The 20,445-nt window shown below is 35.6% G+C and overlaps 1 protein-coding gene across 1 annotated transcript in view; it reads left to right on the top strand.

Moving 5' to 3' along the window:
- The window catches only part of AP4E1 (adaptor related protein complex 4 subunit epsilon 1), a 56,317-nt gene that overhangs the window by 7,609 nt on the left and 28,263 nt on the right, over nt 1-20,445 (top strand). Inside the window, exons 4-11 of the mRNA XM_046653521.1 lie at nt 1,877-1,950; nt 3,058-3,179; nt 5,785-5,944; nt 7,802-7,968; nt 10,969-11,042; nt 17,369-17,491; nt 17,594-17,703; nt 19,205-19,344. Coding sequence (XP_046509477.1) covers nt 1,877-1,950; nt 3,058-3,179; nt 5,785-5,944; nt 7,802-7,968; nt 10,969-11,042; nt 17,369-17,491; nt 17,594-17,703; nt 19,205-19,344 — 970 coding nt within the window. The remainder of the gene's footprint in view (nt 1-1,876; nt 1,951-3,057; nt 3,180-5,784; nt 5,945-7,801; nt 7,969-10,968; nt 11,043-17,368; nt 17,492-17,593; nt 17,704-19,204; nt 19,345-20,445) is intronic.

Here is a 20,445-nt window from a genome sequence, read left to right on the forward strand (position 1 = left end):
TTGTTTTTTGAGACAGCATTTAAGCCTTTTATGTGTCTCTACTCTGATACTATTGCTTCATCCACTCTCCTGAGATTTCTAAGGCTAGCTTTGGTGCTTTCTCTGATGGAGAATATCTTCTTATTTTTTATGTGAATATTGTTGAATAAATAAATTTCAGTACCCATTAATTCAGGCATTATGTTAGGTGCTTTATCTTGTGAGATAGTATTTCATTTTACAGAGGAGAAAGCTGAGGTTTAGAAAGGTCAAGTAACTTGTCCAGGGTCACAGAGCTAATAAGTGGTGGAGCCAGAATATGAAGCCAAGTTTCTATGAGTCAAAGCCTGTGTTCTCATTCTATACTTCACTCTTAGTCATATCAAATATACTCGATAATCATAGTTGTTATTCTTTGTTTTCCTGAAACCTTTTTCATCTTTTGAGTCACAGAATATCTTTTTCTGTTTCCTGATTGTCAAAACAGCATAGTCTCTGTAACAGATAGATTAAGGTTTCATTGAGATGGTCTTGGATTAGTTTGTTGATCTTGTACCTTGATATTTGTGACTTGGTTGTGGGTGATACCTTAGCTGAGCAAATGAGTTTTCAGCATTCTGAGAAGACCTAATCTCTGCTTTAAATGCTCTCTAGAGTTTTTCTCATCTGTTTCTTGGCTCCGGTTAGTTCTTTTTTCTCTCTCACAATTGTGGGAGTAATAGCTCTGCTCCTCTGACCTTCAGTGAAGATGTTGCAGTGGGTCACGCTGCTACTTCTTGGTTGTGAGAATAGGAAGTTTCTAACAGTTTTCCCCTGTTTCCCAAAAGACACAGACAGTATGGATGCTGGGTAATGATGGGGATAGTGAACATTAGAATCCCTAATAAAAAGGCTGAAAGAATTGAGGAGAATGAAGAACAATGAGCATGGGAGTCAGGGAATAGAGCCTCAAAGTAGACTGTGTGGAGAGACGTTACAGCATGGGGGTTAGGAACAAGCTAACTGCTGACTGGGTTTGAGTCCTGGCTCCACCATGTAATAGCTATAGACTTTGGGCAGTTACCCTTTTGGGAGCCTCATTATTATATTGGGAATGATAATAATACCTACCTCATAGGGTTGTGAGGATTAAACAAGGTGAGGCTTGTAACGTACTTGACCCATCCTAACTGTCTAACAAATGTTATCAATATGAAGGGTGACAGGAAAATGAAATGGAGCTTCTAAATTCCTTGCACATGGCATTTGTCACAGTATTAAGGTATTTTCTCACTTCTAAGATGTACTTTTTTGTGTTTTAATATTACTGAAATAAAAATGCTTAAGGTCAGTGAGTACATTTGATATGGTAGACAGTGTTTCTTTCTTCAGTAACTATTCATTCAATAGTACGTCTTCAAATAGAGAAAATAAGGTATTATTTATGGCTGAATATATGATTTACATTATATGGGTTGGTATTAGGTAGTGCATTCAGTAATACAAATAGCCAGTAACTCACTGTTAACTGTAGTAGCTATTAGTTTTTGAGTAATTATATGTTTAGCTACAAGATAGAAAATGTTTTGATTGATTGTGTAGAGATTTGCACAGGAGATAGAAGGCATATATTCCTAATGTCATTTACAGAACTTTTAAGCTGGTACACATAGCTTCTTTTCCATTTCAGGTATGTCCTGGGAAATACATAATTCTGAAAGATTTCAGGAGGAAGATGACCTGGAATCTTACTTACTGAAGTTTTTGAACCTCCTGTTTTGCAATTTGTTTTTATATTTACCTGTAACTGGTATTTTTGACCCTTGAATTTTGGAATATGTTATTGCTTTGTTTAACTTCTCAGGAAAAGTTAATTTTTGGCAGGTAATAATAAGAGTTTTTCCCTCCAATTTTATAGGTTATTTGGCTGTTTCTTTATTTCTCCATGAAAATCATGAGCTGTTGCTTCTCCTGGTGAATACAGTTGTAAAGGTACTGTATTGTGTGTTGGTTAATATGAAGTCTTAAATTATTCCTGCAAGCATCTGACATTTCTCCTTAATCCTATTGAATTAGACATTTTTGGAAGAAGGTAGGCTTACAGAATGGGCTTAGAATGGTCTTTTAGATCAGTTTCTCCATCTGTAAAGTGAGGATAAGAAGAGAACTTAACCAAGTTGTGAGGTTTAAATGAAACACTGTGTAAAGTAGTAGTTGTTGCTGCTGCTGTTATCACTGTTTGATTTAAAAAAGCAGAGTTGGAATTATAACTGAGATCTCCAGACTCCTAGTCAGGTACACTTTCCAGGCTGTTGTCTTTTTCTTTGGGGTCTATTCTAAAGGGGTATAGACATAAATTGAATAATTGAAGTCTTTTAAATTCTAAAAGTCATTTTAAAGGAGAGTGGAGTATAATTGAGTTACTGAAATGTACAGGTAATAAAAATACAATTTAGTCCACACTCACAGTATTTTTTCCTGTAAAACTTTTAATCAAAATTGGTAATGAAGTATAGTTGAATTGCTCAGCTTTTTCGTGTTTATCTTATGTCAGTCTTTTGATATGTGAGTCTGTGTGTGTGTGTAGTACTTACTGAATTTTAAGTCATATACCTTATTAAAGTTACAAGTAGCTTAAATTTTTCCAAACTTTCAGAAACATATTTTCAGCTTCTATTAGAATGCTTTATAAACTTTGTGTTTATGTGAGCCGCTATGAATGCATGCATTTTATTGTATATATTCGAGAATTACTTCCTTTTAAACTTCCACTTGTATCATTAACAAGAAAAAATTCATAAAATTGTTTTATTAGTTTAGAGAAGTTTTAAAGGCTGTAATAAAGGAGACTACTTTGACCAGTGTTAGAACAGAAAAACAATCTCCTTTTGGATCAGTTGCTTTTTTGGCTATATTTGTCTAATGACTCTATTAAGGCAAATGAAACAGGCATATTCGTATAAAATAAGAGGTAAGCCTGACTATACGAATTAATTATAAAGTTAGTAAAAAACTGGTAAGTATGTATGACTTAAGGATGTTGAGCTCACTATCCCAAGTTTCAAAATTTGCACTGAAGGTTTTCTTTTCTTATGTCAGGACTTGCAGAGCACTAACCTGGTAGAAGTATGTATGGCACTTACTATCGTCAGCCAGATATTTCCTCGAGAAATGATTCCAGCTGTTCTTCCATTAATAGAAGATAAGCTTCAACATTCTAAGTAAGTAAATTCTTTTTGAATAGGTGTCTGTACTATATGTTTCAAAACAAAACATTTATACTCAAAAATCTGTTGTAACTTTAACTTAATGCAACCAGGGTAGAAGATATTCTTTGATTGCCAGATATAGTGCCATAATCCCCGATAGCATTGTCCTTTATTTTTACGTGGGTTTAGAAAAATGTTACGCAGCTTTCTCAAGTTAAACTGAGACAGAGGCTTGGTGTCAGGAATCCTTGGCTCTCCTCCCACTGGTGCCACTAATCAGCAGTGGTTGTGTTTTTCCCTTGGCTATATGGGGTTGGTTGAAGCTCCTTAGTTCTCACAGGGTTGTTTTGAGGATAAAGTGAAATAATGGAAAACATTTGGAAATGGTTCAAGTGCTGTGAAGGCAGAGCTTCAGTGTGCTGGGGATGCTTTTAGGTCAAAACTGCAGTGCTCAAATTCTATTTTATAACAGAATCTATCTAAATAAGCCTTAACTTGTAGTTTTCTGCTAATCTTATTTGTGAGATTTAACACACTCCTTATCAGCTTGACTTACTTTTTCATCACACTTGGAATTCTTTTGTTTTTGACCAAGCCACTTAACTTTATAATCTTTAAAGCTAGGAAAAAGTTTGCAATCATTTTCCATTTTCTTTTGTGATTACAGTATTTAATTATACATACGTTCTTGATGAAGTTTTTTTGTTACTCATATAGTATTTCCTTATTTCATATGCTTCTCTAAGTCAGTATTTTTAGTGTTCTAAGATTATAAAATGTTTTATGGTTTCTATTCTTTAAGAAATCTTGGACTATTAATCTTCCAGCTAAAATGATAACTTTTACTAAGAATTATAGAATAACTTCATAGGTTTTTTCTGACTTGTTATAATGTTTTCTATCACATCTGTTTAAAACAAATGATGACTATGGACAGTTAATTACTGGAAATAAAATATTAACTTTTCTTAGATAATTATAGGTTAATCTGATCATAGCAGAGCATATTTCTATATAACTTTTCCATCAGCACCACTATTTTGTGGTAATCATACTTACTGACCGTTTGTATGAAATCCTTCTGAGAACTGAATTTTTTCCCTGTGCTTCCCATTTGCCCTTTTGGTTTTTTCTTTCTTGCTTCCCATCTACTCTAATTTAAAATCCTGGCCTCTCCTGTCTTCTACTTGTTAGTTTAGACTTTTTGAAACTCTACTTCTGCAGTTATGGTCATATCTAATTCCATGCTGTAGAGTAAAGAGCTCAAGAACATGGGACTGAGCTGCAGGTAGGCCAGTCAATGTCCCAAAGAAGGGGTGAGACAGGACTTGGACTTTACTTTTGAATCCCTCGGTGAATTTCATCGTGCCAGATCTAGAGCCCCAATCCTGGTCTCTTGATGTCTTGTGTTAGTACTACCACTTCAGGCCAGGTCTTGGGATTCCTGAGCCTGTTCAGAGTTTTTATTCTTTCCTCATCTCATTTACGTGCTCTCTCCTAGAGCTAATATTGGCTAACACTCAGTAGAAGTGCATTGGGATTTCGTTTATAGTCATCATAGTATTAATACTAACAATAAATCTGTGGTTAATCTACTTTTCTTTCTATGTGAATTGTCCAGCATGGCATAGTTTGCTTAGGAAGATAGTGAATTGCTCGTTAATGGAATTTAGCAGAAGCTGAATGACCATTTGTTAGGAATCTTATAAAAGATATTCTTGAGTGGAACACAAAGGACTGATTGCATAATCTTAATTTTGAGATTCTGTGATTTTAGGTAAAAGAAGTATATATTAAGGAATCCTAAAATCAAATACTTCAATTTTGTGACATTTGTTGCTGTTGTAAGTGCTGCCAGCATAGTCTGCAAATATGAGATGTGAAGAAATAGGCTTGAGAGAGAATAACAAGGAGTACACTTCCTGGGAAACTACATTACGAACATAGGATAGCAACTCTTTATTTTTGCATCTTGCGTGCTAGACATTATCTGTTACAAATGGAGTGCAGGACTTAGGTACACTTTCCTCTTTGTTGTAATGAGGTTTTTGAAACATGAACTGGGCAAAGAGAGGAGTAACATCTTTTAATGTGAGTCTTCCCATGCTTTCCTGCCCCCCTAAGGTATTTGGAGTATGATTACCCATGATATAAGAAAAGATATATGAAAAGCTGGAATGTTAGAGAGACTTTTAATATTAATGAAGAGACTGTTTAATATTAATCAGCCGAAATTACCTCTTACTAGTTTAAACTTGCTGTTGATTCTTTTACCAATTTCTGGAGAAATGGTCTTCAAAAATGGAATTAGGGAATTAAGGAATTTATTTATCTTTCTTGTTTGTTTTGGTTTTAAAAGTAATGTATACTTGTTACCAAAAAATTCTTAACTACCTGGGCAGCTAAAGTCTCCTGAAGTCTTGCGTCTTAGAGATAACCACTTTTTATAGTTTGGTGGATTAGAATAAAGAAATTAATAATAATAAATGTATAATTCCCTCTTGCTCTTTAGTTTAAGGTAATAGCTGATATTGTGAAATCATCTAGTCCATAATCTTTTCAAGCTAAATGCCCGATGATTCAGATGGTTTGTTTAGATATCATTTTTTATCCTTAGGGAGATTATACGAAGAAAAGCTGTTCTGGCATTATATAAATTCCATCTCATTGCTCCTAATCAAGTGCAGCATATTCATATTAAGTTTCGAAAAGCGCTTTGTGACAGAGATGTTGGGGTCATGGCTGCTTCCTTGCACATATACCTTAGGATGATTAAGGTAAGTTGGAAATTTCACGGGTACTGAGTAGTTACCATTAGAAAAATATAATTATGGAATTAAAAGAATATTTAGATTTTTCAGTAAAATGCTTAACATTTTAAATTTTTATCATTGACTTTTTAAAAAAATTTATTTTATTTTTAAAGATTGGCACCTGAGCTAACAACTGTTACCAGTCTTCTTTTTTTTTCTTTTTTTTCTCCCCAAATCTCCCCAGTAAATAGTTGTATATTTTAGTTGTGGGTCCTTCTAGTTGTGGCATGTGGGACACTGCCTCAACATGGCCTAACTAGCGGTGCCACGTGTGCACCCAGGATCCAAACCCTGGGCTCCCAAAGCAGAGCGCAGGAACTTAACCACTCGGCCAATGGGGCCAGCCCCTATCATGGACTTTTTAATAGTAATTTTTGCAAGTTTTGATAGCATGAGTTATAGGCACATTACAGAATTTCTTTTTTTTTCTTTTTTTTGCTGAGGAAGATTCGCTCTGAGCTAATGTCGGCTGCCAATCTTCCTCTTTTTTTTTGTATGTGAGCTACTGCCACAGCACGGCCACTGACAGACGGACGAGTGGTGTAGGTCTGCATCCGGGAACCGAACCCGGGCCCCTAAAGCAGAGGGCCCTGAACTTAACCACTAGGCCGCGGGGGCTGGCCCTAGTCTTTTTTTTTAATGCCTAGAATTTTTTCATGTTGCTAAAGAAGCATGGAAAATGGTAGTTATGGAAGGCAATTGAAATTTGCAGAGTTGAGGTTTTTTAAGCAATGACTCTCTTTTATACAACTTCATGGGATGCATATAATAGCTTATAGAAATGAGGAGAGCCAGGGGAGGTTGTGCAAAGTATAGACTACAGTGTTGACTCCATACATTGATACTGTGTCAGATGAGGAAGGAGAGTTGAATGGTATGGTAAAAAAATTTTTCTAAATGATGATATGGGTTTATGTGAATTCAGCCCCAGTGTATTGCCTGAAAGCCTTTGTCTCTGAAAGTATGTATTTGTGAGAGCTTTCCTGAGTACCTTGTAATGAAATGGAACATGCTATTGAAGTCAATTTAAAATTACAGAACTGAAGGTTGTCTTCACTTTTACACATTGTGTTCCAAAATGGTATGTTATAAATAGATATTTGATGTTAAATCTTTTCCTCTAACATTTACTAAACTTTGAAAGAGCTATTAGTTCCCTTCCAAAAAATTTGTCCTTGATACGTAATAAAAATTACAATGAAGAATCTAATGTTCGTTTTGAGGAATGTGTATTTAATTTCCCCAATCTAAGAGATTAGTTAGATAGATAATCAAGACACACTCATTCAGAATCATAAAATATGTTTAAATACTGTAGGGTTGATTAATTTTTAATAAGCAGGCTCACTGATTTTGGGGGGTTTGAATGTTTGAGTAGTCTTGGCTGTGCTCTTCCACCCAGAACACATTTAGCTCATTTACACGAGAAGTCTTGCAGACAAAGTACAGAGGTTGCAAACAGGCCTTGAGTTTCATCAAAAGGAGAGATTGTTACTGCCCTTTTTTCAGCATGCTAGTTCTTTTCACTTTTTGCTTTAATTGCTGATGTTAGCTATTAAAGGTTCTATCTAAGATGCAATTATAAGAACTTTTGCAATGTGGTTAAACTGTGTGTGGGGACAAGTAGGCAGCGTTGGAAGCTTTTTGAAGGATGATTCAGCTTTGGATCTGGTAGCCGGAGGAGTTCTTACTTCTAAGTGAGCATGTATCAAATTAGAGTCTATATGGCATTTCAATCAGCTCAATTTTACATTTGTTAAGACTTTTATTAACAGAAAGTTTTTTGTTTTGTTTTATTTTGTTTCATTTTTTTGGATGTAGGAGAATTCATCTGGTTATAAAGACTTGACTGGGAGTTTTGTAACAATTTTGAAGCAAGTAGTTGGCGGAAAGCTCCCAGTAGATTTCAATTACCACAGTGTGCCAGCGCCGTGGTTACAAATTCAGCTCTTGAGAATCCTAGGACTTCTAGGAAAAGACGATCAAAGGTAAACTATTGTAAGTAAGTTTGACAGCCTTAGGCTTTAGTCACTTAGAGGGTTTATGATAAGCCAGATTCTCCCAGTGCTTAATTGGCGTAACAGTGATAAACAAACTGCTGTAAGAAGTATATAAGTTCAGGTTGCTGGGATAATCCTGGCTTGCTCTTTATTTAAATCCTACTCAGAGTGAAAGGTACGGCTGAAGTTCCATGTCTTCCTGAAGCTTTCTTAATCATTCGAGTTTAGGAGTTGGGAAACTTTTTCTGTAAAGGACCAGATAATAAAATTTTAGGCTTTGTGGGGTATGGGTTGTCCTTTTCAGCCATTGAGCTCTGCTCTTGTATAGCTGAAAAGCAGCCATAGACAATATGTAAATGAATGAGCACCCTTGTGTTCCCAAAAAACCTTTTATGGACATTAAAACTTAAATGTCGTATAATCTTTATGTGACCTGAAATATTATTATTTTGATTGTTTTTCCAATTATTTAAAAATGTAAAAACCATTCTTAGCCTCCAGCCATGCAAAAACAGACATCTGGCCAGATTAGGCCTGTGGACTAGAGTTTGCTGACCCTTGCTCTAGTTGGGTATGAGCATTTCACCTTCTTAATTCTTTTGTCTAAATTACTCTTTTAGCCAGTAATTTATATTAAACTTTTTATGGACATCTTTCCAATTATATATATTTTTTGTAACTTTTTATTTTGCCATAGTTTTTCAAACTTACAGAAAAGTTCCAAGAATAGTACAAGGAGCTCTCTTCTACCCTCTATCTAGATTCCTCAATTATTTGCATTTACTTTATCGTTCTTTCTCTCTCTGTATGTGCATGGGTGCACACATATTATTTTTATTTTTAAATTTTTTTCTGAACTATTTCAGAGCAAGTCTAACTAGATTTTAGTTCCCTTGAGACAAGGACCATGCTTGAGTCCCTGATGTGTTTCTGTTTTAAGAAAATATTTGCTAATCAGTGTTCTTATTTTATGAGATATGGTTCTCTTTTATGCAGCAGGGTACATTTTTATGCAGATTCTTTAGCCTAGCTTTATGAAGGGAGTGTCCTCTAGGCTGTTGTTCCTAGTAATGCCTTTTGTGTTATGTCAGCATCCATCTGCCTTTGAGCTCCTGGTGAGCACTAACTGGGCTGTATCATTCTTGTTGTTGCTTTTTCTGTGTTTATGAATCTAAACCCTGATTGAAACCTAGGATGAGAATCTGGAGGTGATGGAGCAGACACACCCATTAGAAATGTTTGTCCTAATTATTTTATATAACCCAACCTATCCCAGTGTGGAGCTCTAGTTGGACTTCACTGGAATTCTATTTTAAAACCATGAATTTTATGGTAATGCATCCAAACCTCAGTGGTCTAAAAAGATTTAATGCCATTATATACTGTCAGGAAGTAACTTCAGAGGAATTTAATGAGTTTACTAAATTCATTAACCCATTACCTTCCTTTCTTCTTTCCTTCATGGATGAATTTGGAGAATACATGCAAAGATGAATAAGAGAGTGCTTTGCTAACCTTCAAAGAGCTCAGCCAAATAGAAATTAGGCTCAATTAAATGAATAAAGAGTGGAACTCTTTTATAACGTTGTAGAATATTAGAAAGTTTTCTCCTTTGTTGTCCCAACTGTAGTGAGATTTGGTGTTAACATAAATTTTATATTTCTTAAGACATTTAGCTCAATGTGGCCAAGTAAAAATCTTGTTATTTTGTAACAGGATTCTAATGTATTTAATTGAAAGAATTAATGGACTGGAAAAGTCTTATATTTATGTCTTTTATAACTATTGTTTGAATATTTTCTTGTGTTTTATAGCATTTTGTTTTTTAGGTTATTAACATTTAACTCGATCACGTCTGCAAATGTTTACACATTTCATGTGGTTAATTATGACTGTTATGCCAGACATTGGCTTTTAAAGTTGAGAAGCCAGACTGTAATCCAGGTGTAGTGTCACAAAATTTTTTGTGGGAGGATTCGTAATGTTTGTGTTCGTTATTGTTTGTGTAAGAAATGCTTACACAGTAAAGAGGGATTTTAGACTATGGCTCTGGATTCTCACTGGATATTTATACTTCAGTGAAGATAAAGTAAAAGTACATGCAGTTCAAATTGGATTTTATAGCTCTATGTTTGGAATAAAGAAATTTTCTGAAAAAGATATAACATATATGATATGTAATTTGTATAGCTCCAGATTGTTTTGATCTTTTGTTTGTTTTATAGTGTGGTTTCTCTACAAAACAACTGTGTATTCGGTGTTGATGGTAGTTTTTCTATTAGTGCTTTTTGAAAATATATAAAAATATCAGCCGAGAAGCCCTAGTTTCCATATTGGCCTCTTGGAGAGGACTTTTCTAGGTTTGGAGGCAAAGTCCTAGGGCTCTATAAAGCACTGCATTTTCTTACAGTATCTGCCTCAACCCGGTTACGGTAACTAAGCAGTGACCATAAAGACATAGGAACGGTACAAATCTGTTAATTCCACAAAATATAATTTCTTTGTCTTTAACATAGATGAAAGTTAAAGTTTTCTTTCTGAAGAACCTAGTGCTACTCAAAGACTAGTATTTGAATATATTTTAAAACTATGTGATTAAAATACAGATAATATACTGTCTGGAATAATCTGGATATGTGAGGTATTACTATAGTAACTTAAAATAGATAGAATGTTTTATTATAAAAGATAATGTATTCAACCAAACAAAAACCTGATTTGTAAACTAGGTACAGGTTGAGGAAAGAGTTGATTGACTTGTGTATATCTCTTCATTGACTAGTCGACTTTGATAAAGCAGGAAGTTAACCTCAGGAAAAAAGAGTAAATGGAATCTTTAAGAAGTGAAATTCCCATAACTTTATAAAATGAATTTCTTTCACTTCTTTTCTGTAGATCCTCAGTTTAAAGAGAGAGAAGTTTGAAAAACTATGTTTTATTGGGTTATAATACTGTAATTCTACTGCAAATAAAATATCTTTTAAACAGGACAAGTGAATTAATGTATGATGTTCTTGATGAATCCTTACGAAGAGCTGAATTAAATCACAATATCACATATGGTAGGTAATACTCTAATGAGTAACAATGTTTTTCAGTATTATAGCTAAATCTGTGTTAGAATACTATAAAGTTCAATAAGACTTTATATGTTAATTTTTAAGGTGGTTCTTTGGGTTATTTTTCAGTGGAAGCATTGAATAACTAATAGAAATAATTTGAAATTATGGCATTGTTTTGAATGTTGACCTAAGTTCATTATTATAATCTCTCTCTTTTTTTTAAAGACTTTATTTTTTAAGAGAAATTGTTTCTTTATTGAAAACGTTCATCAAGCATCTAATTGACTGTGAAGGTAACCTGGTAGATCTGTTCCATATTTAAGAGACAGTTCTTAAATAAATCAATCTGGTCAACTAGTCGTGAGATATTTCTGAAATTTCTCGTTTTTGTCAGGCCCTGTGCAAGATGCTTGGAATGCAGCAGTGAATGAAACAGTATTATCACTGAGCTCACTGTCTATATAGATGGAAAAGGACAGGTGCTGTAAGTGTTATAGAGGAAGAGTACAGCGTGCCGTGGGAGAATATAGCAGCTAGTCTTAGGTGTGGGGGAGAACAAGGAAAGTTCTTCTGAAAAAGTGATATGTAAGAAGACAATGGAAGGATGAGTAGGATATAGATAAGGATATATAGGTGTGGAATAATAACATACTATTTGTGAAAAGACAGTAGCTATTTATGTAATATAAAAAGTAATTTTGTGATGGTAGATAAGAGTAAGTTGCAGGCAGAGGGTGGAGAACTGAGAAAAGTAACCAAAAAACTTCAGTCTGAATAGCCAGAGGGAGGAGCTGTTAGTTCTTTAGTGATCAGTCTGAGAAAGCTCAGTGAAGAAATAGGGATATTTAGAGACATTTAAAAGATAGAAGCAAACAGTTTGAATTTTGCATTGCAGAAGAGCAGAAGAAGAGGCATTGAGTGATAGAACTCAAACAAGAAGTCATTACTTAATCTGGTAAAATACCATAAAGCAGGGGATGAAGAACATTGCTTGTTCTTTCCGACAGTGCTGAACTGTGGATCTTTAAGAACAATAGTTGTAGAAGTGTGGGGTAGATGAGAGGGCAGAAATTGCACTAGTTTAACTGTAATAAAAGTGCTTGACAAAGGTGCAGTAGGAATGAGGAGAAAAGATTGCATGCCTAAGACTAGTCCAGGAAAAACCGTGTGTATGGTAGTGAATTGAGATAGTAAATTTTGAAGGATAGATTTATGTTTGCATGTATAAATGGTAATTAAAGGAATAAGAGTGGTTTATGCATTTGTTCAGCCAGTATTTACTGAATGCCTGCAAAACGATACTTGATTTGTAAACTAGGTACAGATTGAGGAAAGAGTTGATTGACTTGTGTACTCCTCCCTGCTAAGTGTGGGAGATGGACAGAAGAATAAGGTAGACACAGGCCCTGCCCTTATGAGTGTGTAGTATAATGAACAGTGGATATTATCTGGGATCCTGCTATGTAATGGGAAAAATAAGGGGCCAGAGATAAGGAGAACCCTTACTAAGGCAGATGGCCTTGCTAGGAGGGTCAGAAGATCCAGACAAGTGTCAGAATCTTTATAAGTTAAAAAGTTTTGCCTCAGGTATAATCAGTGTCTCAGATAAGGGTTTGAAAGGCTCTCAAGGAATTCTGTTTAAAATCAGTTAAGAATCTGCTTTTCTTTTCCTTGCAGAAAGTATTTTTTTTTGTGATTGACATTTCAGCTTTAATTTTTTTTATTTTTTTGAATAGGTAATATATGCACATGGTTCAAAATTCAAAAGGTACAAAAGGGTATACAGTGAACAGTAAGTGTCCCTTTGACCCTTATCACCCAACCTCCCAGTTCCCCTTCCTGGAGATAACCACTGTTACCTATTCCTTTTGATTTGGAGAATACTGTATACCCAAGGAAATATTTTTTAATGTTCTCCGCTAGGATACCCTTTTATTAAGATTGCTGGAACGAACACCAACAATTTGTTTCTTTGTAGGCTGTCAGTCTAGTGTTTCACCTTGCCACGGAAACCTTATAGTTTCTGTTGTTTTATTTCCTTTATTCATCTTTCTATTGTTCTGCTTTTTTCCTCGTATTTGTATTGATACAGTTTATAGCTTACATTGATTTTATCAATGGTAGAGTATTTTCTAGTAATCCTAATATAAATATTTTATTGCTGAAGAATGTGAATTTTAAATTATAAACTTCATAAGGGCAGGGACTGTGTCTGTCTTACTAGTCAGAATATCCAAGTATCTGGCACTGGGTTAATCAATGAGTAATATGTTTTAATTGAATTAAAGGAAGAGAAAGTTATTTTACTTTTATCAGTTAATCTGATTGAGTTTCAGTCTTAATACTTTCTAAACCATATTTTTATGAAAGTTCCATTATTATAACTTACCTTAGTGTCAAATCAAGAAATAAATCACATCAGAGACATTTATTGAGTATCTGCTATGTGCCAGTCATTGTATAAGGGGATGTAGAGGATATGAAGTATAAAATGTGATCTTTACCTTCAAGGAATTTGTAATGGAAGAGATGACTCCTTTATGAAAGCATCATACCGGTATAAGGCAGAATGCAGAGGGGTAGTACAGGGAATAAATATTACAGGAGTCCAGAGGTGGTGTAGAGATCACTGTGGGCCTGAGGGTGCACACAAAGATTTATTGATATAATAGGACCCTGAAAGGTAAGTAGGATTTAGATAGCCAGAAAGAAGGTTGAAGGGGGTTCTAGGCAGAGAGAACATGAGAGAAGGTGCAGAAGCGGGGGTGTTTAAAACAACTTCAGAGGACAATGACTCACCAGTCTGAATGGACAATTCATAGTGAGAGCGGTGGAAAGGTCATATTGTGGAGGTCCTCTCATGGCAGCCAAATGAGTTTGGACTTTATAATATATCATTCTGGAGGTATGGAAGATTTTTGGACAGGGTACTGATGAGATGAGAATGACATTTTTAGTAAACTGCTTAGTAAACTGGGAGAGTTATATAAAAAGGACAGAACCATCAAAAGTAGATAGAAGTACTTTTTCCTGTTTTCCCAGTAAGTACAACTAAAAACCCTGGAGGTTATATGTAAAACAAAGTAAGACTCTGAAAGGGGGAGAAATGGAGATAGACTGGTTAGGGACCTTGGAACTCAAGGAGGGAAACCATGATGAGGACTCTAGGTTTTCTTTTTGCCTCATATACCCCAGACTGGGTACTGGAGAGCCAGCAACCTGGAAACATCAATAGGCGCGGATAAAAATGCCAAGAAAAGTCTGCTCTCTAGCCAAAGGACCAAGAAGAAAAGGCCAAACTAGTGAGGTAGAAAACTTTTAGACAGTAGCCATTCCATTCTAACCAAGCACCACACAAAAAACTGGGGACCCACCCACGGTAGCAAAGGCTGAGTGGGGAGCCAACATTTTCACCTTCACCAGGTGTAACGAGGTACCAATCCTTCCACTGGGCTAGTGGTGGAAAACCCCAGCAGGGAAGCAGATGTCATCCCTTCCAGGTCTTAGAGCGGGCCCCCGTTCTTGCATTGTTGGTGGAGATGATGTGGGAAGCCTGGCTTTCACGTTAGCCAGGAGCAGAGAGTAATGAGGTACCCCTCCCCTCTTTGCTCGGGTGGTGGTAGAGGAAACCTAGTGGAGAGTCAGGGCTTTCACCGCTGGTCAGGGATACTGAGGCCACCCCCTCAGTGTCAGTGGAGGCCACACAGGGAGCAGTAATGAGGTACCCCTCCTTCTCTGGGCAGGGTAGTATCAACAGATACTCCAGTCCCCCACCCAGAAGGAACCAGGATCCCCTTTCTCTCCAAGTGTCAAAGGAGGCAGAGTGGAGAACCTGGACTTCCACCCGCATTGGGCAGTACCCTTGTCTCCTTGCCAGAGTGGTGTCAGTAGATGGAGACAGAACTTATTTAAAATGAAAGTAAAGTGTAGTCTGAAGGATAAGGTATTAGTAGAATTTCTTCAAATTTTGTGCATAATTCAACCCCCAAAATGATAAAACTACAATGTCACAAATGTTAGAATGTTGTTAATTTTTAATTTGTTAATTTTTATTTGATAGTGTTTTGGTTAGGACCTGGGTTCCTCTGAGGAGTAAACAAAGCTCCACGTCGTGTTTTTAGATTTAGAAATCCTCAGAAGCATGTTTCTTTTAACCACTGCAGAGAGGACACAGCGGAGTGGCTGCTTTTTCATTTATGGACTTACACTCAGATTTTTATTGAGTTTGAAAATAAAGAGACCTAGCTTTAGGTAGGAAAATAGTTTAAAAATCTATTAAACTCATTTTCAACACATAAGTAGCTAATAAGTGCAATTTTTGAACGATTAATTTTATCTATGTTAGTTTTCCAGAAATCTTATGAGCATCTAAATATACAAGTTTAGATTTTAGATGGGTCATGAGAAGCTTTTCTAGTAAAACAATTTGATAGCAAGAGAGTTCTGATTGGCAGGAATCCATGAAGGAAAATGTCAGTTACGATAGAAAATGGAGCATCATCGTTTTAAATCTTACTTAGGACTGTCATGTTAGGTCAGGGTTTGGCAGACTTTTTCTTTCTTTTTTTTTTTTTTAAAGATTTTATTTTTCCCTTTTTTCCCAAAGTCCCCTGGTACATAGTTGTGTATTTTCAGTTGTGGGTCCTTCTAGTTGTGGCATGTGGGATGCCGCTGCAGCAGGGCCTGACAAGCGGTGCCATGTCCGCGCCCAGGATCTGAACCGGTGAAACCCTGGGCCGCCAAAGCAGAGCGTGCGAAGTTAACCACTCGGCCATGGGGCTGGCCCCACAGCAGACTTTTTCTGAAAAAGGGGCCAGAGTAAATACTTTAGGCGTTGTAGGTCGTATAGGTTTCGGTCATATATTCTCCTTTGATTTTTGTTTTGTTTTTTTACAACCCTTAAAAAATATAATTGTATACCTGAAACTAATATAATATGTCAATTATATCTCAAAAAAAAGGTGAAAATCATTCTTAGTTCACGGGCATGCAAAAATAGTCTGAGGGCTGGGTTTAGTGGTTAGTTTGCCCACTCCTACCTTAGTTGATAGTCAGTTGACCAAGGCTCTCTTTGTTTAGTTCATGAAGTCATAAAGTCAACTTTTTTCGTAGCACAGAGTAAAGGCATTTTGCAGCACAATATTTGAATATACAAACTGTCTTTTTAGGTTCAATTAATTTACTTTGTAAGTTTTCCTTTAATTGAAGTCAGTTCCCTTCTTAAGATAAATTTATATTTCTCATTTCTTTTCTCTCACTCTCTCCTTCTATAGAAAGCATTTATATAAAGCTTTTTACGCAAAATTTATGTGTGCATCAGTTGATGGGCAACTACTCAGTGTAAAACTAGTTGAATGTTCAGGATCTATCTTGTACACAAATTGACCGATTGTTATGTTTTAAGCTTTTGGAAACAGAGGAGGAGTGATTCTCCTGTGGATGCGTGATGTGCTTCAGCTTGTAGCAGAACTGTTTTTAGGTCGGCTGATTCTCTACCTCACTTCTCACACTGTGGTTCTGCAGGACACACGGGACGGAATGGTGCCTCAGGGATTCTTCTTTGCCAAGGCAAAACTCCACCTCCTTGACTCATGCTCTTTAAAAGAGTTTGGAAAAAATTTTATCATCCACTTTGATCATCTATTATAGATATCTGTCGTAGCTTTGACTATATTTGAAAATCAAATTTGAACACTATCAAGATGTTCGATAGGTTCTGTATTCTTTGAGGTTAATTTTAAAGAAGTGACTTGAAGATTTTTGAGTGTGGCCCTACTATGAAATAAGTGCTGAAGAATCCTAAAATGATTATATTGAAATTAAACACATCAAAATAAACTACATATTCAGTTTCTGTGGATAAGTGGTAGAAACTGCCTGGGAATCAATTATTTTAAAGCATTCAAGGAGTGTTGGAAATAGCTGTTTATATAGGAACAGTGAATATATTACTTACGTGTCCGTTAGAATTTGAGCTCCTTGAGGGCAGGGCTTTTTGTCTGTTTTGGTCACTGCTGTATCCACCCTAGTAGGACTATGCCTGGCACATAGGAGGTGCTTAGTAAATACTTGTTGCAAGAATGAATTCTTATCTATTAATATATATAATTCTCTTTAAATTGAAATACATACTGTAGTAACGTAATCTTAATAACTGTATAAGCCTGAAAATAGTAAAGTTCCTATCTTTGAAAATTTTACATCAATAAGATTTTTGACTAAAACTGACCTTCCAATTAGTTTGTTTTGTTATGAGTTCTACACAAATATGTTCTTCCATTGTGCCTTAACGTGATCCCTGACATTTTTGTGTTTTCTCTCTCTAGCTATTCTGTTTGAGTGTGTGCATACAGTCTATTCTATTTATCCTAAATCAGAATTACTTGAGAAGGCTGCCAAGTGCATTGGAAAATTTGTTCTATCACCTAAAATAAATCTCAAATATTTAGGTAAGATGTTTGGTTCTTTTGACTGAAATTACAAAGAGTGCTTTTGAAGTTTGATGGGTGTTTGCTTCAAGTCACTTTGTGTGATGTAATTTTTGTTTCTAGGACTGAAGGCTCTTACCTATGTTATCCAACAGGATCCCACTCTGGCCCTTCAACACCAGATGACGATAATTGAATGCTTAGACCATCCTGATCCCATTATTAAAAGAGAGGTAAACTGATATTTTGAATAGTGTATGTGAAGTGTTACAATTTTTAAACTTTCTATTGGTGTTATGGAGAGAGATTAAAGTGGTGGGCAGTGTGTGTGTGTATGTGCACACACGTATGTATTTTAACTTTTGAGTGCATTTTATTCTTTATTCTTTCCACTAAAAGTTTAAGGAACTTTTCTAAAAAGTACTTGTGTTGGTATTCAGAGGAATGTTTTTAAATTGTGAGTTGGAGGAGTTAGGTCCAATTACCTGTGTGGATTGATTTATATCTTTTTGGTCCAAAAATTATATCACTAGGAGACCTGAATTCTCTTTCTAGGTCTTCTCATTAGTACCATTTTAAGATGTAATTTATGACACCACTCAGTCCTGGAAGCGCTGAATTTCATGGTCTTAGAGTAGGAAATAAGTTTGATGTAGATTATCTAAAAATATATAACATATAGTTTAGTCTACAGGGAGCATGTCTGAAATTGAAATTGAAAGCTGAAATAAATTGAAAGCTGTTGATGGTGGGACCTAAGTATTTATAGATTTTAAATGGAGTTAAGGATTAACTGACACAGTTTTTTAAAAAAAGCTTTCAACATCTGTTATCATTATACTTGGATAGTCCTGGCTGTAAGGATTGAAAAATTAGAAAGAGCCCTAAAAGTATTTTGAACAAATTTGACAAGTAAGATACATGGAAATACTAATGGCTAGTATTGTTGATCCTAAAACACTAGTAAATGATACTTTCTTAGTAGGGTCCTTGGTCTCATATTGACTTCTGGGAACTATGATATTTTTAGAACCTTAATATGGGGCCTTAGAAAGCCAGCCAAAAGAGAGCTTACTCTGCTACTGGTCTTCCTTCATCTTGCTCGAAGCAGCAAGTTGTATATTCCTCAGCACTGAGAAAGTAGCTGTAAAACGGTTCTTCTTTGATACCCGAGGTTCTGAACGTAGGCCTTGCCAGGCTTTGAAGCATTTGAGCCACTAACGTTTGTCCATCCGTTAGAGGCCATTGGCCCTTAGCTGACAAACCCACTCAAGGGCTATTTTCTGTTGTTGGGTAGTGTGGAAAATACAGTTCGCAACACTAGATTTTTATACGTGTTTGTATGTGTGTATACACACACGTGCACACGCACACAGGCATAAATAATGTAGATTTAAGAAACTGTTATATTTTTAGAAAATAGATTATAAACCTTTTAACTTTTTAGTCTTTACACAGCTTGTCATGTGTAAATGTCCGATCATAATTATCTGTATGAACAGAAGGCTTTTAGACTGTGGAATTTATCATAATTCATTTTTTGACCATAGTTTTACCTTTCTTAAGTTCTATTTCAGTTAAAATGTGCATTTCTTGAGCACCTGTTAACTGACTGCCCAGGAGATCTAGGTAAAAGTGGAAGAATCAACTGTTATAAACCTATATGTTACTGTATTTATTGGTGTTATCATGCATAGTTTGATAATACTAATTTTATTTCTCTTTCTTAAATAGACTCTGGAACTTCTTTACAGAATTACTAATGCACAGAATATAACAGTGATTGTCCAGAAAATGCTTGAATATTTACATCAGAGCAAAGAAGAGTATATTATTGTCAATTTGGTTGGTAAAATAGCTGAGCTGGCTGAGAAATATCCTTTGGACCATAAGTCATAAAATACCTTTAGTTATATAGTGACTTTATTTATTTTATTTTATTTTTCAGTTATTTTATTGAGATCATAATGGGTTTTTTTCTTTTTCTTTTTTTTTTATTTTGTTGCGGTAGCATTGGATTATAACATTATATAGCTTTCAGATGTACGTTGTAATATATTTCAAATTCTTTGTAGGTTACATCATGCTCACCACCCAAAAACTAATTGTAGTCCATCACCTCACATGCGAGCCTAATCACCCCTTTTGCCCTCCCTCTCCCCCTTTCCCATATGGTAACCACCAATCCAGTCTCCATTGCTATGTGTTTATTTGTTGTTGTTTTAATCTTCTACTTATGAGTGAGATCCTACGATATTTGACTGTCTCCCTCTGACTTATTTCACTTAGCATAATACCCTCAAAGTCCATCCATGTTGTCACAAATGGCTGGATTTCGTCATTTCTTATGGCTGAGTAGTAGTCCATCGTGTATAAATACCACATCTTCTTTATCCATTCGTCCCTTGATGGGCACCTAGGTTGCTTCCAAGTCTTGGCTATTGTGTGTAATGCCGCAATGAACATAGGGGTGCAAGTATCTTTATGCCTTTGTTTTTTCAAGTTCTTTGGATAAATACCCAGCAGTGGGATAGCTGGATCATATGGTAGATCTATTCTTAATTTTCTGAGTATACTCCATACTGTTTCCCATAGTGGCTGCACCACTTTGCACTCCCACAGCAGCGTACAAGGGTTCCCTTCTCTCAACATCCTCTCTAACACTTGTTGTTTCCTGTCTTGTTAATTATAGCCATTCTGACAGGAGTGAGGTGATATATCATTGTAGTTTTGATTTACATTTCCCTAATAATTAGTGATGTTGAACCTCTTTTCATGTATCTGTTGGCCATCTGCATCTCTTCTTTGGAAAAATGTCTGTTCATATCCTCTGTCCATTTTTTGATTGGGTTGTTTGGTTTTTTGTTGTTGAATTTTGAGTTCTTTGTATATTTTGGAAATTACCCCCTTGTCGGATATATGATTTGTAAATATACAGAGCAACTTTAAAATAATTGGTATTGACATGGTCACTT

The sequence above is a fragment of the Equus quagga genome, chromosome 2 (assembly GCF_021613505.1).
Source record: "Equus quagga isolate Etosha38 chromosome 2, UCLA_HA_Equagga_1.0, whole genome shotgun sequence".
NCBI classification, from domain to species: Eukaryota; Metazoa; Chordata; class Mammalia; order Perissodactyla; family Equidae; genus Equus; species Equus quagga.